Genomic DNA, 19,983 nt, shown 5'->3' with positions numbered 1-19,983 from the left:
CGCCCCCTGCTGTTTATCCTGCGTTCACTGGTGGCCTTGTGATCTCATAGAGAAGCCCAGACTCCTTTCATTCTGTGTTGGTCCCATGTTCATATGTGCCCGCACTGCTGAGAAAAAGGATGTTTTAATATATGCAAATGAGCCTCTAGGAGCAACGGGGGCGTTACCATTACACCTAGAAGCTCTGCTCTCTCTGCACCTGCTGAGCGCCACATTGACAAGGCCAGGTAGTGTAAAAGTCATCACACCCGACCCTGTCAAAGTGGAGGGTGTAGCAATTGCAAGAGAGCAGAGCTTCTAGGTGTAATGGTAACGCCCCCGTTGCTCCTAGAGGCTCATTTGCATATAATAAAACATAATTTTTCTCAGCAATGCGGGCACATATGAACATGGGGCCAACACAGATGCCTTCAGCTGCCAAGCACACATGTAACAGGTCAGCCAGTGTCATAGGGACAAAACTGCTGACAGATGCCCTTTAAATGGAGGCTATACAGTGGGATCAGTCACCCATAGTGTCCCATTGTAAATATATATAAAAGTTTCATATTTACATGATATATATTAGCAGGGCCCCCTCACCATGACACCCACATGCCCTTTTATTAGCCATTTTCATTGGAAATTTAAGGAGGTTCATTTCCCTGTCAGCTTAAGTTTAAGGGTCTCTCCAATTCCAGTCCCAGCCAAGCCAAAGTACAGGGGGGGGGGGGGGGGGGGGGGGGGAACAGAGCCCTCAGCCACAGTACAGGGGGGGAGCAGACCCCCAGCCACAGTACAGGGGGAGGGGGGGGAGCCCTCAGCCACAGTACAGGGGGGGGGGAGCAGAGCCCTCAGCCACAGTACAGGGGGGGAGCAGAGCCCTCAGCCACAGTACAGGGGGAGGGGGGGGGAGCCCTCAGCCACAGTACAGGGGGGGGGGGGAGCAGAGCCCTCAGCCACAGTACAGGGGGGGGGGGGGAGCAGAGCCCCCAGCCACAGTACAGGGGGGGGGGGGGGAGCAGAGCCCTCAGCCACAGTACAGGGGGGGGGGGGGGGAGCAGAGCCCTCAGCCACAGTACAGGGGGGGGGGGGGGGGGAGCAGAGCCCTCAGCCACAGTACAGGGGAAGGAGCAGAGCCCTCAGCCACAGTACAGGGGGGGGAGCAGAGCCCTCAGCCACAGTACAGGGGGGGGGGGGGGGAGCAGAGCCCTCAGCCACAGTACAGGGGGGGGGGGGGGGAGCAGAGCCCTCAGCCACAGTACAGGGGGGGGGGGGGAGCAGAGCCCTCAGCCACAGTACAGGGGGGGGGGGGAGCAGAGCCCTCAGCCACAGTACAGGGGGGGGGGAGCCCTCAGCCACAGTACGGGGGGGGGGGGGGGAGCAGAGCCCTCAGCCACAGTACGGGGGGGGGGAGCAGAGCCCTCAGCCACAGTACGGGGGGGGGGGGGGGGGGGAGCAGAGCCCTCAGCCACAGTACGGGGGGGGGGGGGGAAGCAGAGCCCTCAGCCACAGTACGGGGGGGGGGCAGAGCCCTCAGCCACAGTACAGGGGAAGGAGCAGAGCCCTCAGCCACAGTACAGGGGGGGGGGGGGGGAGCAGAGCCCTCAGCCACAGTACAGGGGGGGGGGGGGAGCAGAGCCCTCAGCCACAGTACAGGGGGGGGGGGGGAGCAGAGCCCTCAGCCACAGTACAGGGGAAGGAGCAGAGCCCTCAGCCACAGTACAGGGGGGGGGGGGGGGAGCAGAGCCCTCAGCCACAGTACAGGGGGGGGGGGGAAGGAGCAGAGCCCTCAGCCACAGTACAGGGGGGGGAGCAGAGCCCTCAGCCACAGTACAGGGGGGGGGAGCAGAGCCCTCAGCCACAGTACAGGGGGGGGGGGGGGGAGCAGAGCCCTCAGCCACAGTACAGGGGGGGGGGGGGGGAGCAGAGCCCTCAGCCACAGTACAGGGGGGGGGGGGGAGCAGAGCCCTCAGCCACAGTACAGGGGGGGGGGGGGGAGCCCTCAGCCACAGTACGGGGGGGGGGGGGAGCAGAGCCCTCAGCCACAGTACGGGGGGGGGGGGGGGAGCAGAGCCCTCAGCCACAGTACGGGGGGGGGGGGGAGCAGAGCCCTCAGCCACAGTACGGGGGGGGGGGGGGAGAAGCAGAGCCCTCAGCCACAGTACGGGGGGGGGGAGCAGAGCCCTCAGCCACAGTACAGGGGGGGGGGGGGGAGCAGAGCCCTCAGCCACAGTACAGGGGGGGGGGGGAGCAGAGCCCTCAGCCACAGTACAGGGGAAGGAGCAGAGCCCTCAGCCACAGTACAGGGGAAGGAGCAGAGCCCTCAGCCACAGTACAGGGGAAGGAGCAGAGCCCTCAGCCACAGTACAGGGGAAGGAGCAGAGCCCTCAGCCACAGTACAGGGAAGGAGCAGAGCCCTCAGCCACAGTACAGGGGAAGGAGCAGAGCCCTCAGCCACAGTACAGAGGGGAGCAGAGCCCTCAGCCACAGTACAGAGGGGAGCAGAGCCCTCAGCCACAGTACAGAGGGGAGCAGAGCCCTCAGCCACAGTACAGAGGGGAGCAGAGCCCTCAGCCACAGTACAGAGGGGAGCAGAGCCCTCAGCCACAGTACAGAGGGGAGCAGAGCCCTCAGCCACAGTACAGAGGGGAGCAGAGCCCTCAGCCACAGTACAGAGGGGAGCAGAGCCCTCAGCCACAGTACAGTGGGGGGGGGGGGGGAGCAGAGCCCTCAGCCACAGTACAGGGGGGAGCAGAGCCCTCAGCCACAGTACAGAGGGGAGCAGAGCCCACAGCTACAGTACAGAGGGGAGCAGAGCCCTCAGCCACAGTACAGGGGGGAGCAGAGCCCTCAGCCACAGTACAGGGGGGGAGCAGAGCCCTCAGCCACAGTACAGGGGGGGGGAGCAGAGCCCTCAGCCACAGTACAGGGGGGAGCAGAGCCCTCAGCCACAGTACAGGGGGGGAGCAGAGCCCTCAGCCACAGTACAGGGGGGGGAGCAGAGCCCTCAGCCACAGTACAGGGGGGGGAGCAGAGCCCTCAGCCACAGTACAGAGGGGAGCAGAGCCCTCAGCCACAGTACAGAGGGGAGCAGAGCCCTCAGCCACAGTACAGAGGGGAGCAGAGCCCTCAGCCACAGTACAGTGGGGGGGGGGGGGGGGGGAGCAGAGCCCTCAGCCACAGTACAGGGGGGAGCAGAGCCCTCAGCCACAGTACAGAGGGGAGCAGAGCCCACAGCTACAGTACAGAGGGGAGCAGAGCCCTCAGCCACAGTACAGGGGGGAGCAGAGCCCTCAGCCACAGTACAGGGGGGGAGCAGAGCCCTCAGCCACAGTACAGTGGGGGGGGGGGGGGAGCAGAGCCCTCAGCCACAGTACAGGGGGGAGCAGAGCCCTCAGCCACAGTACAGGGGGGGAGCAGAGCCCTCAGCCACAGTACAGTGGGGGGGGGGGGGGGAGCAGAGCCCTCAGCCACAGTACAGGGGGGGGGGGGGGGAGCAGAGCCCTCAGCCACAGTACAGCCTCCGATTGTGCAATCACTCTTCGCAGGATCTGCGGTTTCCTTCCCATGTGGATATCACGAGTTTCCGTGTAAGATTACCCAGAGGGGGGAGGAGAAGGCAGAAATGAGCACTAAGAAATGAAACCCTCACTGCATACAGTGACCTAACACTGCGGCCATCAGCAAGCACAGAAATATAAGCCGCTGCAGACCAGATCTCCCCTGGGAACCAGGATCAGGCCTGTTGAAACCCAATATGCCCGATCCTTTATGGAGGCAGACTGGAGGGCACTGTGAGGTCTCTCTTGCATAGGAGCTTTGCAGGAAAGGTTTAAGGGGTCCTTTGCCTCTGTGACAGTATCACCCCCATCCTCTGGCCATGTTGCCTGATCTGGTGGGAGATCGGGATGGGAACAGCTGGCGGTCATCTGGCATCACTGGGGAGGTGCAGCAATGTGTATGGATATATAACAGAACTATTCTGGAGCCTCTGCCTTTAGAGCTCTGCTCTGTTCCTCTAATATTCCTCCTGGAAATGTCCGAATAAACTGACAGCTCTGTGACCAGCGACACCCTGACCAAGCACCCCACAGTCTATACTTTGTCAGTCTCCACCGCAGGACGTTTCCAGGCAAGCTTTTTTTCCTTTTCCACTAGTGTACTTATTTTTGGCACGCCAGCTGTTGTTAAACTACAACTCCCAGCATGCACACTTGCCCAGCTGTTCTTGTGAATAATGCATTCTGGGAGTTGTAGTTTCAGAACAGCTGAGGTGCCGGAGATCCCCGATATATACAGCACACACATTACTACAGTAATATATAAAGTGTAGTACTATTAAATACTATTAAGTATATAAAAATATTGGCGGTCATTTATTATGCGTTATACGCCACTTTTTGGAGTAAACACTTGAAGGGGGCATGGGCGGGACGAGGGCAGACTGGCCACCCAGTCTCAGTCATCACACAGGTGTGGAAAATAGCCTTAGGCCTCACGCACATGACCGTATGTATTTTGCGGTCCGCAAAAAACGGATCCAAAAAAAATACGGATGACATCTGTGTGCATTCGGTATTTTGCGGAACGGAACAGCCGGCCCCTAATAGAACAGTCCTGTCCTTCTCCATAATGTGGACAATAATAGGACATGTTTTATTTTTTTGCAAAACGGACATACAGAAATGGAATGCACAAGGAGTACCTTCCGTTTTTTTTGCAGATCCATTGAAATTAATGGTTCCGTATACGGGCCGCAAAAAAGACGGAACGGACACGGAATGAAAATACGTTCGTGTGCATGAGGCCTTAAACTACGCCAGCAAGGGAGGTGACATAGATTAAAACAAGTCGCATGGCTGGTGGCAGCAAGCGCCAAAGTTATGTAGAGGCCTGCACATGGGGATTAAGACCGGCAGTGTACAGAGTAGCACACAATATACAGCGGCAGTGTACAGTACCGCACACACATATACAGCGGCAGTGTACAGTACCGCACACACATATACAGCGGCAGTGTACAGTACCGCACACAATATACAGCGGCAGTGTACAGTACCACACACAATATACAGCGGCAGTGTACAGTACCACACACAATATACAGCGGCAGTGTACAGTACCACACACAATATACAGCGGCAGTGTACAGTACCGCACACATATACAGTGGCAGTGTACAGTACCGCACACAATATACAGCGGCAGTGTACAGTACCGCACACACATATACAGCGGCAGTGTACAGTACCGCACACACATATACAGCGGCAGTGTACAGTACCGCACACACATATACAGCGGCAGTGTACAGTACCGCACACACATATACAGCGGCAGTGTACAGTACCGCACACACATATACAGCGGCAGTGTACAGTACCGCACACACATATACAGCGGCAGTGTACAGTACCGCACACACATATACAGCGGCAGTGTACAGTACCGCACACATATACAGCGGCAGTGTACAGTACCACACACAATATACAGCGGCAGTGTACAGTACCGCACACATATACAGTGGCAGTGTACAGTACCGCACACAATATACAGCGGCAGTGTACAGTACCACACACAATATACAGTGGCAGTGTACAGTACCGCACACACATATACAGCGGCAGTGTACAGTACCGCACACACATATACAGTGGCAGTGTACAGTACCGCACACACATATACAGCGGCAGTGTACAGTACCGCACACACATATACAGCGGCAGTGTACAGTACCGCACACATATACAGCGGCAGTGTACAGTACCGCACACATATACAGTGGCAGTGTACAGTACCGCACACATACAGTGGCAGTGTACAGTACCGCACACACATATACAGTGGCAGTGTACAGTACCGCACACACATATACAGTGGCAGTGTACAGTACCGCACACACATATACAGCGGCAGTGTACAGTACCGCACACATATACAGTGGCAGTGTACAGTACCGCACACAATATACAGCGGCAGTGTACAGTACCACACACAATATACAGTGGCAGTGTACAGTACCGCACACATATACAGTGGCAGTGTACAGTACCGCACACATATACAGTGGCAGTGTACAGTACCGCACACACATATACAGTGGCAGTGTACAGTACCGCACACACATATACAGTGGCAGTGTACAGTACCGCACACACATATACAGTGGCAGTGTACAGTACCGCACACACATATACAGTGGCAGTGTACAGAACCGCACACACATATACAGTGGCAGTGTACAGAACCACACACACATATACAGCGGCAGTGTACAGTACCGCACACATATACAGTGGCAGTGTACAGTACCGCGCACACATATACAGCGGCAGTGTACAGTACCGCACACATATACAGTGGCAGTGTACAGTACCGCACACATATACAGCGGCAGTGTACAGTACCGCACACATATACAGCGGCAGTGTACAGTACCGCACACATATACAGTGGCAGTGTACAGTACCGCGCACACATATACAGCGGCAGTGTACAGTACCGCGCACACATATACAGCGGCAGTGTACAGTACCGCACACATATACAGTGGCAGTGTACAGTACCGCACACATATACAGCGGCAGTGTACAGTACCGCACACATATACAGTGGCAGTGTACAGTACCGCAAACACATACAGTGACAGTGTACAGTACCGCACACATATACAGTGACAGTGTACAGTACCGCACACATATACAGTGGCAGTGTACAGTACCGCACACACATATACAGCGGCAGTGTACAGTACCGCACACATATACAGTGGCAGTGTACAGTACCGCACACATATACAGCGGCAGTGTACAGTACCGCACACATATACAGTGGCAGTGTACAGTACCGCAAACACATACAGTGACAGTGTACAGTACCGCACACATATACAGTGGCAGTGTACAGTACCGCACACACATATACGGAGGCAGTGTACAGCACCGCACACACATATACGGAGGCAGTGTACAGTACCGCACACATATACAGCGGCAGTGTACAGTACCGCACACATATATACAGTGACAGTGTACAGTACCGCACACACATATACAGCGGCAGTGTACAGTACCGCACACATATACAGCGGCAGTGTACAGCACCGCACACATATACAGCGGCAGTGTACAGCACCGCACACATATACAGCGGCAGTGTACAGCACCGCACACATATACAGCGGCAGTGTACAGTACCGCACACATATACAGCGGCAGTGTACAGTACCGCACACACATATACAGTGGCAGTGTACAGTACCGCAAACACATACAGTGACAGTGTACAGTACCGCACACACAACATCCATACGGCAGTTAACCCTGCACATGCCGCCCGGTCAGCCGCCCTGGGGCACATGATGCGGACCCACTGCACCCTACCTACCTCCTCCGCTGCCCCGATGCCACCCTGTCCGCCCGCGGGTCACACCGCCCCGCCTGGCCTGAGCCACGAGCAGCATGCAGTGAGCGGGCGGGGCGGATCCGGGTAACCCCTTCCCTGCCAGACTGTCCGAGAAGTCCACGTCGAGGCGGCGGAGTTACTGGGGGGCAGCCATGTGAGGGCGCGCTCTCCGGGGCGGTGGGGACCCCGCACACCGCAGCACCCTGCGCGGAGGAATACACGGCCACAACCAAGTCCCCGGCCGCCGCGTCCCTGTCAGTCAGGCGGCCTCTTCCTTCATCTTCCCCTTTAAAAACATCAGTAAAGACCACGCGCCTGAACGAGCGCCAGTAATGTACGGAACGCACACTAACGGCTAGCGAATCGTAAACACTTCAATCCCCCCTCCTCTGTCTGGAATTTGGTACGGTCCGCAGAGGGTACGCCTTTTCAGGAAGTTGACAGTGTCGCTTAGCAACGAGAAGATGTCCGGAGCAGGCAGGTTGGTGGCCCTTCAACCGCTCTATGATTATTGATATGTCATATAATCCCTGCCGGGCGGTAAAGGGTGGGATTATCACGTGACGGGCAAGCGATGGAAAACCAGAGCTGTGGTCTATGAGGGGGTATAGGGCTGGTAACCAGGGGCAACCAAGAGACTGGGCATAGGGAAGAGGTGGTAGGGAGGGCAATGGGCATAGCTCTGGGAGGCAGAAGGACACAGGGAGGTAATGAAAGGCTTCTTAAAGGGATATTCCCATATAAAATCCTGCCTGGTGAGAAGAATGGAGAGGTGGCATGGGAGCCAGGGAAGCAGCGGGCACGCTTGCTTGGCTAAGGGTACCCACACACTTTCCACAGCTATTCCTCCAGCTTCCTCCATACACCGGCACACTTGGTTGGGCCGAGCATGCATGTGTCCTGAGAGGGGGGTAAATAAGACACCTCTGACAGCGGCTAATCTTAGATGAGAACCAAGGATGGGGCATGTTGACATCCAGCCGCCCGATCCTTCTTCCCCAGACGTCATCTGTTGGGGGGAGAGGTGAAAGGACATTACTCTTATCTTAAAGGGTTTGTCAGGGGGAAACAACCCTGAGGATCAGCCTGGAATGAAGACCTGATCCAGCACCGCCCTCTTCTCTGTAATGGTGGCATCAGATTGACAGCCCGTGACCACTGCAGCCAGTGACTGGCCTCTTCGGTGCACTGCTGATCGCCACCAAGAGGCCAAAGAGTCAGCCCCCTCTACTTCTCTTTACCACGTGACCTCATGGACCTCAGCAGCTGGAGATGTAAGAGCTGAAGGTGCAAGAACTAGGAGCAACTGACAGCGCTGTAGGCACCTTCTACTTACCAACAGAGCCCTGCCCACTTACTGCCTCTTTGTCCCTCCACAGTGCCCCTCATTACCTATTATCTCTTTGCCCCCCTCATGCCCATCCTGCTATCCATCCCCCAAATAACAGTGCCACCTAATGTTTCTTACCTGTCCCCTACAAAGCCTTGACACCTAGTGCATCCTTCTGTCTCCCCCCAGAGCCCTACCACCTGGTGTCTTCTTCCTGTCCTCCTACAGAGCTCTGCCACCTAGTGACTTCTGCAGTCCACCCTGGCATGCTGGATATCTGCTTCTGGTCCAAATCCGGACTGATGGTACCCCATTCTTCCTAATCAGCGCTTGATGTTTATCACAATTTCTGTATTTTTGTTTGTCCCACTTTTTGAGGATTGACCTGAGGTTCTCAATGGGATTGAGATCTGGGGAGTTTCTTGGCCATGGACCAAATTTTCAATGAATTGCTCAGTGAGCCACTTAGTTATTGCTTGTCATGGTCTCAGTGTGGTTCACTGTGACACGGGTTTCATGTTGCTCGCTATTGTGCTCTGGCGTACTGGCTGCGGTTAATGCCGTGTATGCTGGTTGCCAGGGGCGATGTGTAGTTTTGGTAGCCTGTTTGTGCACTTGTATGCTTGTCCCTTTCCCTAGTCTGGTTCTTGTGGGGGGTAAGGTTTTGGTCTGGGTGTGGTCACTAGGTGCTATGTATGGCCTCATGTACCCGGCCGTGGCCGTATTGCAGCCCGCAAACAACGGTTGTGTGCATGAGGCCTTATCTTGTTGCTGGTTGCAAGTGGGTCAGTTGTTCTCCAGCTTTGTTGGGTGCTGGAGTTATGCACCTTACCTGGGTTTCCTTCTGCTCAGTCTTTGTTGCCACCTAATAAGACATCAAGGTCACCTGGTCTCCTTGTATGGTTCTATGTTCCGGTTAGGTGTTTGGTCTGTGACTGCAATGAGTCGTCTTTCATGGAGTCCAGATGTTTTCATGTATGTGTCTAGTTTGTTTTTCCATGTCTGGTCTGTTACTGCCATGTATCTTCCTGCATGGAGTCTAGACATTCCCTGTCTGTGCCTTCGGTGAGAGGGCTCCTGGGTTCCCCGGAGGGAGGACATCGTGTCAGTGAGATGCTCAGCCTGAGACCGCCCAGGCATCCATTCTAAAACCGGTGCACTTGGTCCAGTGGTATTTCTTGCCACTGGTTGCTTACCGGCTGATCCAGTTTCCAACTCACTGTCATTTTTCTGTGTATGCTTTGGTGTATTATTCGTGGTGAGATGTTCTAGGGGTCAGTTGGACCTGCGCTAGAACATGACATTACTTTTGTCTTGTGACATGGTGTCCATCAAGCTGGAAAAAGCATCCATTTCTCCTGGATGGTTTGGAGAAGTTACTCTTGGAGGAGGCTTTGATCCCATTCTTTATTCATAGAAGTGCTCTTAGGCAAATCTGTTGGTGAGCCCGCTCCCTTGGATGAGAAGCAACCCCACACATGAATGGTCTCAGGACTCATGGTAGTGGTCACCTTTTCTTCTCCAGACCATTTTTCCAGATATCCCCAACAGTCTGAAGGGGGCTTCATCAAAGAAAGTAACTTTCAGCCACTCCTGTGTAATCCAATCCCGGTACCTCCTGGAGAATATAAGTCTGTTCTTGATGTTTTTCTTGGAGAGAAGTGGTTTCTTTGCAGTCCTTGTTGACACCAGAACATCCTCCAAAAGCCTTCACCTTCTCTGTGCGTGCAGATGCCCTCACACTTGCCTGCTCTCTTTCCCGCGCAACCTTCTCATCCAAAGGAACCCACCATGTAAATTGTGTTTTATTTGTTTTAAGCCCTAGGTCTGAGGCAGAACATGCATCTGACACAGAAGAGATTATGCAAGTGACAGGTGGAGAGGTAAGTACGATAGGTGACTAGAACATTAGCAAACTGTTTTTGTGTAAATATTTATGTTCCTTGAGTGACGTCCTTTATGTGGAGGGGGTTCCTTTGCTTGAGCCCCTCACCTTTTATATCTTATAGCAGGGATGCCCAACCTGTGGCCTTCCAGCTGTTGTAAAACTACAACTCCCATCATGCCCTGCTGTAGGCTGACAGCTGTAGACTGGCCGGGCATGCTAGGAATTGTAGTTTGGCAACAGCTAGAGGGCCGCAGGTTGAGCATCAGTGTCTTAAAGGATCAGAGTGTCCAAATGAATATATATTATGGTAGGACCCCGTGGAGTGTCATTGCAGCCATAAATTGCACCGTGGAGCATGTCAGCTTGGTTTGCAATTTGATTGTTAATAGCCTCGCATGTTTGCATGTAAACCTGCTGCAAATCTGCAAAATCGTGCTGAATAGACCCCAATGACTGCGCGGTTCTTCGGGTGAACAGCAGTTTTACATTTGGAAGCACACAGTCATTAACCTCTATAATGAACCCCCCCAATGCCTGGGCCCCTAAGATAGGTCATACTTACCCTGGCACCCGCGTCTTTCCTGATGCCCACACGGCCACCGCTGCAGTTCAAAATGCGCTGGCGCGCGTGATGCCAATAGCAGGCCTCAACTGGGACGAACCTCCCTAGCATCACCTGGAGATGCAGCAGTGGGCATTAGGAGCAATGTGGGTGCCGGGATGCGGAGTAAGTATATCTGAGGGGCCCAGGCATTGGGGAGGGGGGTCATTATAGGGGTTGGATAACCCTTTTAACTTTCGCTTTGCAAGTCGCACCAAAATGTAATTTTTCTGCTCTCTCAAAGAGGCCTAACCCTTAGGGACCAGTTCACATTGAGTAGATTTTGGCGCTGATTTTTTAGTGTTTCCGCCTCAAAACAGCCTCCTATTCATTTCAATGGGAAGCAGAATGTCCTATCTTGGGGCGGAATCCTGGCTGAGTCTCCCATGGAAATGAATGGAAAGCATAACAAAGCTCTGTGTGTCCATGCGGTTTTTGGCCAAATACCACAAGGTGAAAATGCTGTTTTGTATTGAAATAAACACCCATTGGTTTAAACAAAAAAACGTCAAAAAAATTGCATGACAAACACTTGGGAAATGGGCTGAAAAAAACTTGGATTCCGTGCTGAATTTATCCTTAAAATGTAAGTGGGCATCTATCTGTGTGTCAAATTAAGGCCTCACGCACACGACCGTATCTTTTGCGGTCCGCAAATTGCAGATCCGCAAAACACAGATCCCGGCTGAGTGCATGCCACCATTTTTTTTCAAACTCCAGCAGAAACGTCCTATCCTTGTCCACAAAACGGACCAGAATAGGACATGTTCTATCTTTTTTGCGGGGCTACGGAGCGAACGTATGGATGTGGACAGCGCACGGTGTTTTGAGGCCCCATTGAATTGAATGGATCCAACCCACAAAAAATGCAGGTCAGATGTGGACAGAAAATACAGTCGCGTGCATGGGGCCTAAAGGAGCTGTCCGTCCAGGAAAAAAAAAATTAAAGAAGGCAGAATGGCTTTAAAAAGTAAAAAAAAAAAAAGTCATACTGACTGATTCCCCACTGCGCCGGTTCTGATGCTTGTCCTTTTGCCTGCTGGTCTCTAATTCCTGGTCCCATTGGTGGGATCATACACTTATCACCTGTCCTGTAGTTAGGTGATAATATGGATTCTGGGAAAACCCCTTTAAAAGGGTTGTCTGATTGGTGGGGGGTCTGACACCTGGGACCCCCGCTGATCAGCTGTTGGAGCTTGCAGTAGCGCCGCGGCCTTCTCCCTGCTCACCAAGCAGAGCGTCCTACATTGCATAGCGGCTGTGCCACGTATCACGCTCAGCCCCATTCACGTCTGTAGGGTCATGTGACCTAGCTATGAGCGAGGCATCACTGGCATAAGAAAAGCTGGAGAAGGCCGCGGCATTACTGCGAGCGCCGCTGATTTCTCAAACAGCTGATCGACAGGGGTCCTGGGTGTCAGACCCCCTGACTGATCAGAGAACAATCTAAGAAAACCCCTTTAAGTGATATGTTGAAGCGGTAACAGGGGACCTATGGTTGCAGACGTTATTTAGGGGTTTCATGCCTTTTTTTTTTTTTATCCCCACAGACTCAAAGAGACAACGTAGCCGACGAAGAGGGAGGTGATGTGGGAACCCCAGCGGTAACTAGCGGGGTGAGCATGGCCCCCGTCTCCTCTGCAGCCAGCATCTCCAGGTCTGTTCTGTCTCACCACATGGACGGCGGCACAGGCTCGGGTGCGTTTGCTTTGGCATGAAGCCTTTCTATTTAAAGCCTCTTTATCTTCTCTGATAACGGTGAACACTCACCCTCTTCTCTACCTCCTGTTGGAATATAACAGCTGTCCACCGATGAGGGGGGGGGGGGTTTCCAGGACTTTAATACTCATCACCCATCCTCAGGATAGATCAGCTGTCTGAAGAGGCCGCGGCATAACTATAGGGCGTAACTATAATTCATAGGACCCCATAACTAGATAAGATGGGCCCCCACCAATTCTGTAAGAAAATGAAAGGGCTTGTGCAGGCCATATATATTGATGACCTATCTTCTGGACAAGTCATCAAATATCTGATCGGCGGGGGTCCAACACCCAGCGCCCCCGGCAATCAGCTCCATGCAAGCGCTGTTTCCTCTACACCGCCTGTTTTCTCCCTTGCAGTGTACCTGCTCCAGGGAAATACCTGCTCCACTTGTAATTACACTGCACCGCCACTGCTAGGCAGACGACGGGCAGTGTAATGAACTGGAAGTAGCGTCCGCACGGATCGCCACCTCCTCTTCAAACAGCTGATCGGCGGGGGTGGTGTCTGACCACTGCCGATCAGATATTGATGACCTATCGTGCGGATAGGCTATCACTATATACTACCTGCACAACCCCTTTAAACAGCAGCATAAGAAGCAATAATTAAAGGTATGTATAATAGCAAAAAGTCACCATATTGTCATTCCCCATAAAAATGTACAACATTTTTGCACCTGATTGACAGCCCCCTTCCCGGGGCCCAAAACCTCTGTGCCCCATAGCAAGAGCTATGGCTATAGTTACACCCATGCCTGTGACTTCATGATGTCACGTCCATTGATCATATGTCCTATGTGCAGCTCAGACCCATTTAAAGGGGTTATCCCATCTTAGACAATGGGGGCATATCACTAGGATATGCCCCCATTGTCTCATAGGTGCATTTCTTTGGAGCCGCCGAAAATAGCCGAGCTGAGCCATAGTAATGAATAGGAGCGGTGGCCACGCATGCGCGGTGCGCTCCCATTCACTTCAATGGGAGAGCCGGGGAGCTGCGCCTGGTGGTGGTGGACGGGTCCTCCAGCCACAACTCTCCCCGACTCCGTTCTCCTGGTAGGTGCGGGACCCAGAGGTGGGACCCGCACCTATCAGACAATGGGGGCATATCCTAGCGATATGCCCCCATTGTCTAAGATGGGAAAACCCCTTTAAGTGAATGTGACAAGGTTGCAATACCAAACACAGCCATTATACAATGTACAGTGCTGTTTGTGTATCTGATATGTCATAAAGGGGCTGCAGCTTTTATGCAAGCACTGTCGCTTCTTCAATTAGCGGATCAGCCGGGGTGCAGGCAGTACGGTATCTGCTAAGTAGATGACATTTTCTAAATCTCATGGACACAGTGCAGATTTCAAAGGGTGAGATCTGGGGCAACTCCATGTCAACATCCGCAAGTAACCCATACAGCAAAATGCAGGAAAACTGCACAAAAGTCCACAATGTGAGGCCTCATTCACATGGCCATTGTACGGCCGTTCCGTGCATTGGGGACCGCAATTTGCGGTCCCCAATGCAGGGGCAACGTCCGTGCGGCGGCCAGGACAGATCGAGACCCATTTAACTTGAATGGGTCTGTTATCTGTCTGCCATGTTCTATTTTCTTGCGGTGCGGAGGCACGGACAGAAACGCCACAGAAGCACTCTGTAGTGCTTCCATGGGGTTCCGTGCCTCCGGATTGCGGACTTATTCAAGTTAATGGGTCCGCATCCGTGATGCGGGAAGCAGACGGCCGGTGCCCGCATATTGCTGACCCGCTGTTTGCGGGCCTTAATACGTTCGGGCAACGGGCGTGTGCATGAGGCCTGTATTGCAGATCTCACTTCAAGTGGTCCTAACCTGCTGTCCCATCTTGCTGTTTCCACCGCGTGATTGGACTAGGCACCGTCCCTGGGTGTCCGGGCTTATGGAAACAGCTCCGGTTCGCTCGCTGTCAATTGAATACATGCTAGCCTTAGGAGTCCAGCGGGCGGTTCTAATCAGTGATTGACAGCCTTCCCTGGATGATTGTGCATAGAAAGATAACTGTCAATCACTGACTAGGACCGCCCACTGGACTCCTAGGAATAGAATGTTTCCAGAAGCGGGGGACACATCTAGTGGACATTTACGGCAGGGTCAAAATGCTTGATAAGTAGGAATCAGTTCTTCCTTTTTCCTTAACTCCCAAAGACTTCAGTGGGGGAGGGCGCACACAGTAGCACGTCCACCACCACTCCATAAACTTCTAAGGAGAAAGCAGACAGCCTGGATCAGAGGAGGCAGGACCTTCCTGAAGTCTCCGTCTGAGGCCTTGTTAATGTGATGCTGGTTATTAGTAATATTATTCTATATTATTTCAGATGACGGCACAGCGGCAGTGTCCTCCTCCTCTCTACATCGGCTGAGCCGTCAGATGGCCAATAGTGATGAGGAGGAGGAAGAGCCAAACAGTCCAGAAGAGCAAAAACAAGATGATGAAGAAGAAGAAGAAGAACTGGTGGTGTTAGATCCAGATCATGTAAGAGCCGCTTCAGCTTAGCAACCCGATCACTACTTCACATGAGCGGTACCATTATGTAGCCTGTACTTGGGGTCGACTTTCACAAAAAGCTACTAGGTATTAAAAGGGTTGTCCCATCTGGACACTTATGACATATCGATAGGACCTAGGACCTGCTTCTGTCTCAAGAATAAGGCTTCATCATGAATGAGGAACTGCTATGGGACTTCCCAAAAAATATTTTCATAAGTCCCATAGAAGTGAATGGAGGCGGGCATGAAAGCGTTCGCTGCTGTGGGACTTGTGGCATTTATTGGACGTTTATGGCATGTCCTATCCATATGTCATAAATGACTGCATGGGAATACCCTTTAAAGGATATGTCTCAACCATTTTTTTTTTTATGTCCCAATACATCTAACATGAAAAGGAAAGCAACTTTGCACTAGGTCTTAATTGGAAATTTGGTAGCATTTTGTCTGTACAGCTCCTATGTGGGTACGTGTCTCTATGGTAAAAGACAGGAAGCAAATGTCTTCCATTAGTCCCTTACGTTACGGTAACCTCTATAGGACAGGTCGGCCAGAGGTGGAGACCAGACGGAAAGCGGTATCAGTATGCAGGATCAGACTACATAGAATTGTACGTTGTCTGTTACCATGGAGACACATATTCTGCACAGGAGCTGTAGAAATTAAAGGATGCACCATTTTTATTTTTTAGAACTCTTATTGCAGAGTTGCTTAGTTTTTTTACTTTGTATGTATTGCAAGAAGGAACAAATGATTGCTTGAAGTGTAAAAAGGTAAAATGACGATAATGACATTTGAATAATTTTTTGGGCAGCCGCTGATGACAAGGTTCCAAACTGCTCTTAAGAATTACCTCGCCAAGCAGATCCAAAGTCTGGAGTTGGAGCTGCGTGAAATGGTAAGTAAATGATACGTGCTCTTATTATAAAGGCCAGTATGTAACACAGATAGAGGTAAAGATAAAAAAAAATTACAGCAGCGCCACTCTTTGGCTGTGTTTGGTATTGCAGCCTATCCCTATTCAGTGGGGCAGAGCAGCAATGCCACGTCCATGGATAAGAGTCGAGCTGCTTCTGGAAAGAAGGCAGATCCCTTTTCTAATTCTAGGCAACCCTTTATATATGTTTTCCTAGACTTTAAAGGCGTATTCTGGTTTTTATTTTTTTTATTTTTTAAATTTGTTTACGTAATAGAAAATCACACAATTTTTTAATATACATTTATTTAACATTCTGCATACATACTTTTCTTATGTATGCAATACATCCATGGCCTCTAGGCCTCATGCACACGACTGTTCAGTTTTTTGAAGTCCGCATATTGCGGATCCGCAAAACACGGAAGCCGCCCCTGGCCCATCCGCAATCTGCAAATCTGACATTTTTTTTGAAGGGCTACGTAACGGAGCAACGGATGCGGACAGCACACGGAGTGCTGTCCGCATCTTTTGCGGCCCCATTGAAGTGAATGGGTCCGCACCCGAGCCGCAAAAAACTGCGGCTCGGATGTGGGCCAGAACAACGGTCGTGTGCATGAGGCCTAACTGAAACATGGCATCAGGTCACATGACTGATGCCATGTCTAGTCCTATCCAGCTCTCCTACAGACGAAGGCTTCATTCACACGTCCGCAACATGTTTCGCGGATCCACGGAGCCGCAAAAAAACGGAAAGTGGCAATGTGCGTTCCGCATTTGCGGACTAGAATAGGACATGTTCTATTTCTTTGCGGAACGGAAGTGCGGATCCGCAATTCCGTGGGAATGAATGGGTCCGCAAAATAACGGAACGAAATTGCGGACATGTGAATGGACCCTGAAAAGGACTGTACAATTTATTTATTTATTTATTTATTTTCTTCTTTAAATAGACAGATAAAATTAAGGTCTGTGAGCAAAATTTTAAAAAGATGTACTGTATATTAGAAAACAGTTCCATATCCTATTGTGTAAATAAATAAATGTAATCATTAAAACCGGAATACCTCTTTAATATTGATGACGTGTCCTTAGGATACGTCAGGGGCACCGCCGCTGATCAGCTGTTGCAGAAGCTGCTGTGTGGCAGGAGCAGCGCCGTACACTGTGTAGTGGCCAGGCCTGGTAACTGCAGCACTGCCCCCATTCAGGTGATCGGCATGTCAGGGATCAGACCCCGCCGATCTGATATTGATGACCTGTCCTAAGCACAGCAACACATTTTGCTGAATTGGTCCTTTACAAGAGGTCAGAGAGGGACTGGTGACCCAAGACATCAGATGGATTTGCTATTGAACAGCTTTCTGGAACTAGCTGTGTAGTGTATTATATACATGGCAGCCGTAGAAGCCAAACTAAGCGAGTAAGAACAGTGGGGGTCATTTGGGGGATGCAGAATCTGCAACTTCTTCCCCTAAAAAAAAAAAAGTAGGCATGTCATGGGTGGGGAAGGTGCTGAGCCGGCGGACCCATCGCATTCAGCATTTTCTGCGCCTGTTCAAGGCGTCGAAAATGGTCTAAATGTAAGACAGCAAGGAAGCCGTCTTACGTTTAGAATCTGCGCTGGGTGCGCCGAAGTTATGTAAAGGTCTGGGCCGCATCATTTACGTCCCCATGATATCAGCAAATCATCACAGCAGTGTGTTTTCGCTTGACTGTTTATTCTGTAAATGACTGAAGGTATGCTCGCAGGCGTGACCGGATCCACTACTAATATACAGTAATTACCGTGTTTGCAGAGCACATCGATGAAGAAGAATAAGAGTGAGCGTGAAGATCTCGGCGTGATCCTCTACGGCATACAGCAGGAACTGGCCCGGCAGCAGATGGGGCTGGAGAGGCACCATGATAAGCATGCTCAGATCGCCACCTTACGTAGGCAGATAGAAGAGGAGCTGGAAAATATTAGGAATCTGTACAAGAAAACCCACCACTATGCAGATACTGAGCGCAAGAAAGGTACATAGAGTGAGAATTGGAGTTTTATACTACAGAATCAACTACTATTTAATGTATAGCCATTTAAAGGGGTTGTCCCACCAGTAAATATCATATTCATTGTATAGATCAGGGGTGGGGAACCTTTTTTGCTGCCGATTTTGGATATTTGTAACATCGTTCGTGGGCCATACACAATTCTCAACTTAAAAATTTGACTGCTATATTTGGTCAAACATATAACTGACTTAGGGGTAAGTTACAGAAATTGCGCTTCAATAAAAAGAGCGCTGTATTTTTTCAGCAACCCCTCACCTCCATCAGCCTCCTATCAGACACCCCAGCTTACATCAGCCTCCCATCAGACCCTCCCTAGCCCCGGATCAGCCCCCATCAGACCCCCCAGCCTCAGATCAGACCTTCCCCAGCCTTAGATCAGATCCTCTAGCCTCAGATCACACCCCCATCAGACCTTCCCCAGCCTGAGCTCAGACCTTCCCCAGCCTGAGCTCAGACCTTCCCCAGCCTGGGCTCAGACCTTCCCCAGCCTGGGCTCAGACCTTCCCCAGCCTGGGCTCAGACCTTCCCCAGCCTGGGCTCAGACCTTCCCCAGCCTGGGCTCAGACCTTCCCCAGCCTGGGCTCAGACCTTCCCCAGCCTGGGCTCAGACCTTCCCCAGCCTGGGCTCAGACCTTCCCCAGCCTGGGCTCAGACCTTCCCCAGCCTGAGCTTGCCTCAGATCAGGCGATTAAAAATAAAAATAAACGTACCTCTCCAACTCCGGACGGCTCTGCTTTTTGCAGATTCACTTACCCTCCCTAGTCTTCTTAACCACAGCGCTGTACTATGACCTGACAGCGCACAGCGTCAGGTGAAAATGTGCGTCTATGTGCACTATGTCCGGACGCTGTATGTGTCAGGACACAGAGTGGGGCCGGAAGACCAGGGAAGGTGAGGACAGCCAGTGCAGTGCTGTTCTCACCTCCCTTGCCTCCTGCATGGTAATGACTGGTTCTATAATGGAAGTGGTCATTAGCATTTTCACTATATGTTCTGGCCGGGGTTCCACATGAATTGATCCTGGGAGCCGTATGCGGGCCGTAGGTTTCCCACCCCTGGTATAGATCATGCAAAATGAAGAATAGTTGCTATTTATACGCAGTTAGAAAATGGTCCAGTATTTACTTGCATAGTATGGCGCCACCTGGTGTTAAGAGTTATAGAAATGTGCACGTCCTTCTACCGAGCTGAGTGCTGGTCCCTCTCCCAGCACTTAGGCAAAGCAAAGGGGCAGAGACAAGCCAATGAAAAGGCAGCAGAAATATTTATACTTTGACCTGTTAGATAGGCACATGATGTAAACTGTGGTGAATGTAATCTTCTTTCCAGTGACTGTATTTGTGAGTTATAACCTCCTTTCTGATTCTCAGCTGTGTCATGTGACCAGCACTTACTGTCCATATAACACAACATTTTATGTGTGGACAGGAAGTCAGTTTTTCTATGTATTCTTCTGGGAGCCTCAATGTCTGTCTCATAGGTGGGAATAGAAAAGTAACTGACTTCCTGTCCTGTGC

At 51.8% G+C, this 19,983-nt stretch overlaps 2 protein-coding genes across 2 annotated transcripts in view; one reads left to right on the top strand and one right to left on the bottom strand.

Moving 5' to 3' along the window:
* The window catches only part of TBC1D16 (TBC1 domain family member 16), a 43,519-nt gene extending 36,010 nt beyond the window's left edge, over window positions 1–7,509 (bottom strand). The window contains exon 1 of the mRNA XM_044300118.1: window positions 7,372–7,509. The gene's annotated coding sequence lies outside the window, so the exon portion shown is untranslated. The remainder of the gene's footprint in view (window positions 1–7,371) is intronic.
* A 222-nt stretch (window positions 7,510–7,731) lies between these two features.
* Window positions 7,732–19,983, top strand: part of CCDC40 (coiled-coil domain containing 40) — a 29,958-nt gene continuing 17,706 nt past the window's right edge. Inside the window, exons 1-6 of the mRNA XM_044300117.1 lie at window positions 7,732–7,870; window positions 10,539–10,602; window positions 12,759–12,906; window positions 15,321–15,478; window positions 16,307–16,390; window positions 18,208–18,427. Coding sequence (XP_044156052.1) covers window positions 7,854–7,870; window positions 10,539–10,602; window positions 12,759–12,906; window positions 15,321–15,478; window positions 16,307–16,390; window positions 18,208–18,427 — 691 coding nt within the window. The 5' untranslated portion in view covers window positions 7,732–7,853. The remainder of the gene's footprint in view (window positions 7,871–10,538; window positions 10,603–12,758; window positions 12,907–15,320; window positions 15,479–16,306; window positions 16,391–18,207; window positions 18,428–19,983) is intronic.

This window comes from Bufo gargarizans, chromosome 6 (assembly GCF_014858855.1).
Source record: "Bufo gargarizans isolate SCDJY-AF-19 chromosome 6, ASM1485885v1, whole genome shotgun sequence".
In the NCBI taxonomy this organism is placed as follows: domain Eukaryota; kingdom Metazoa; phylum Chordata; class Amphibia; order Anura; family Bufonidae; genus Bufo; species Bufo gargarizans.
This window is presented reverse-complemented; position numbering and strand designations above follow the sequence as displayed.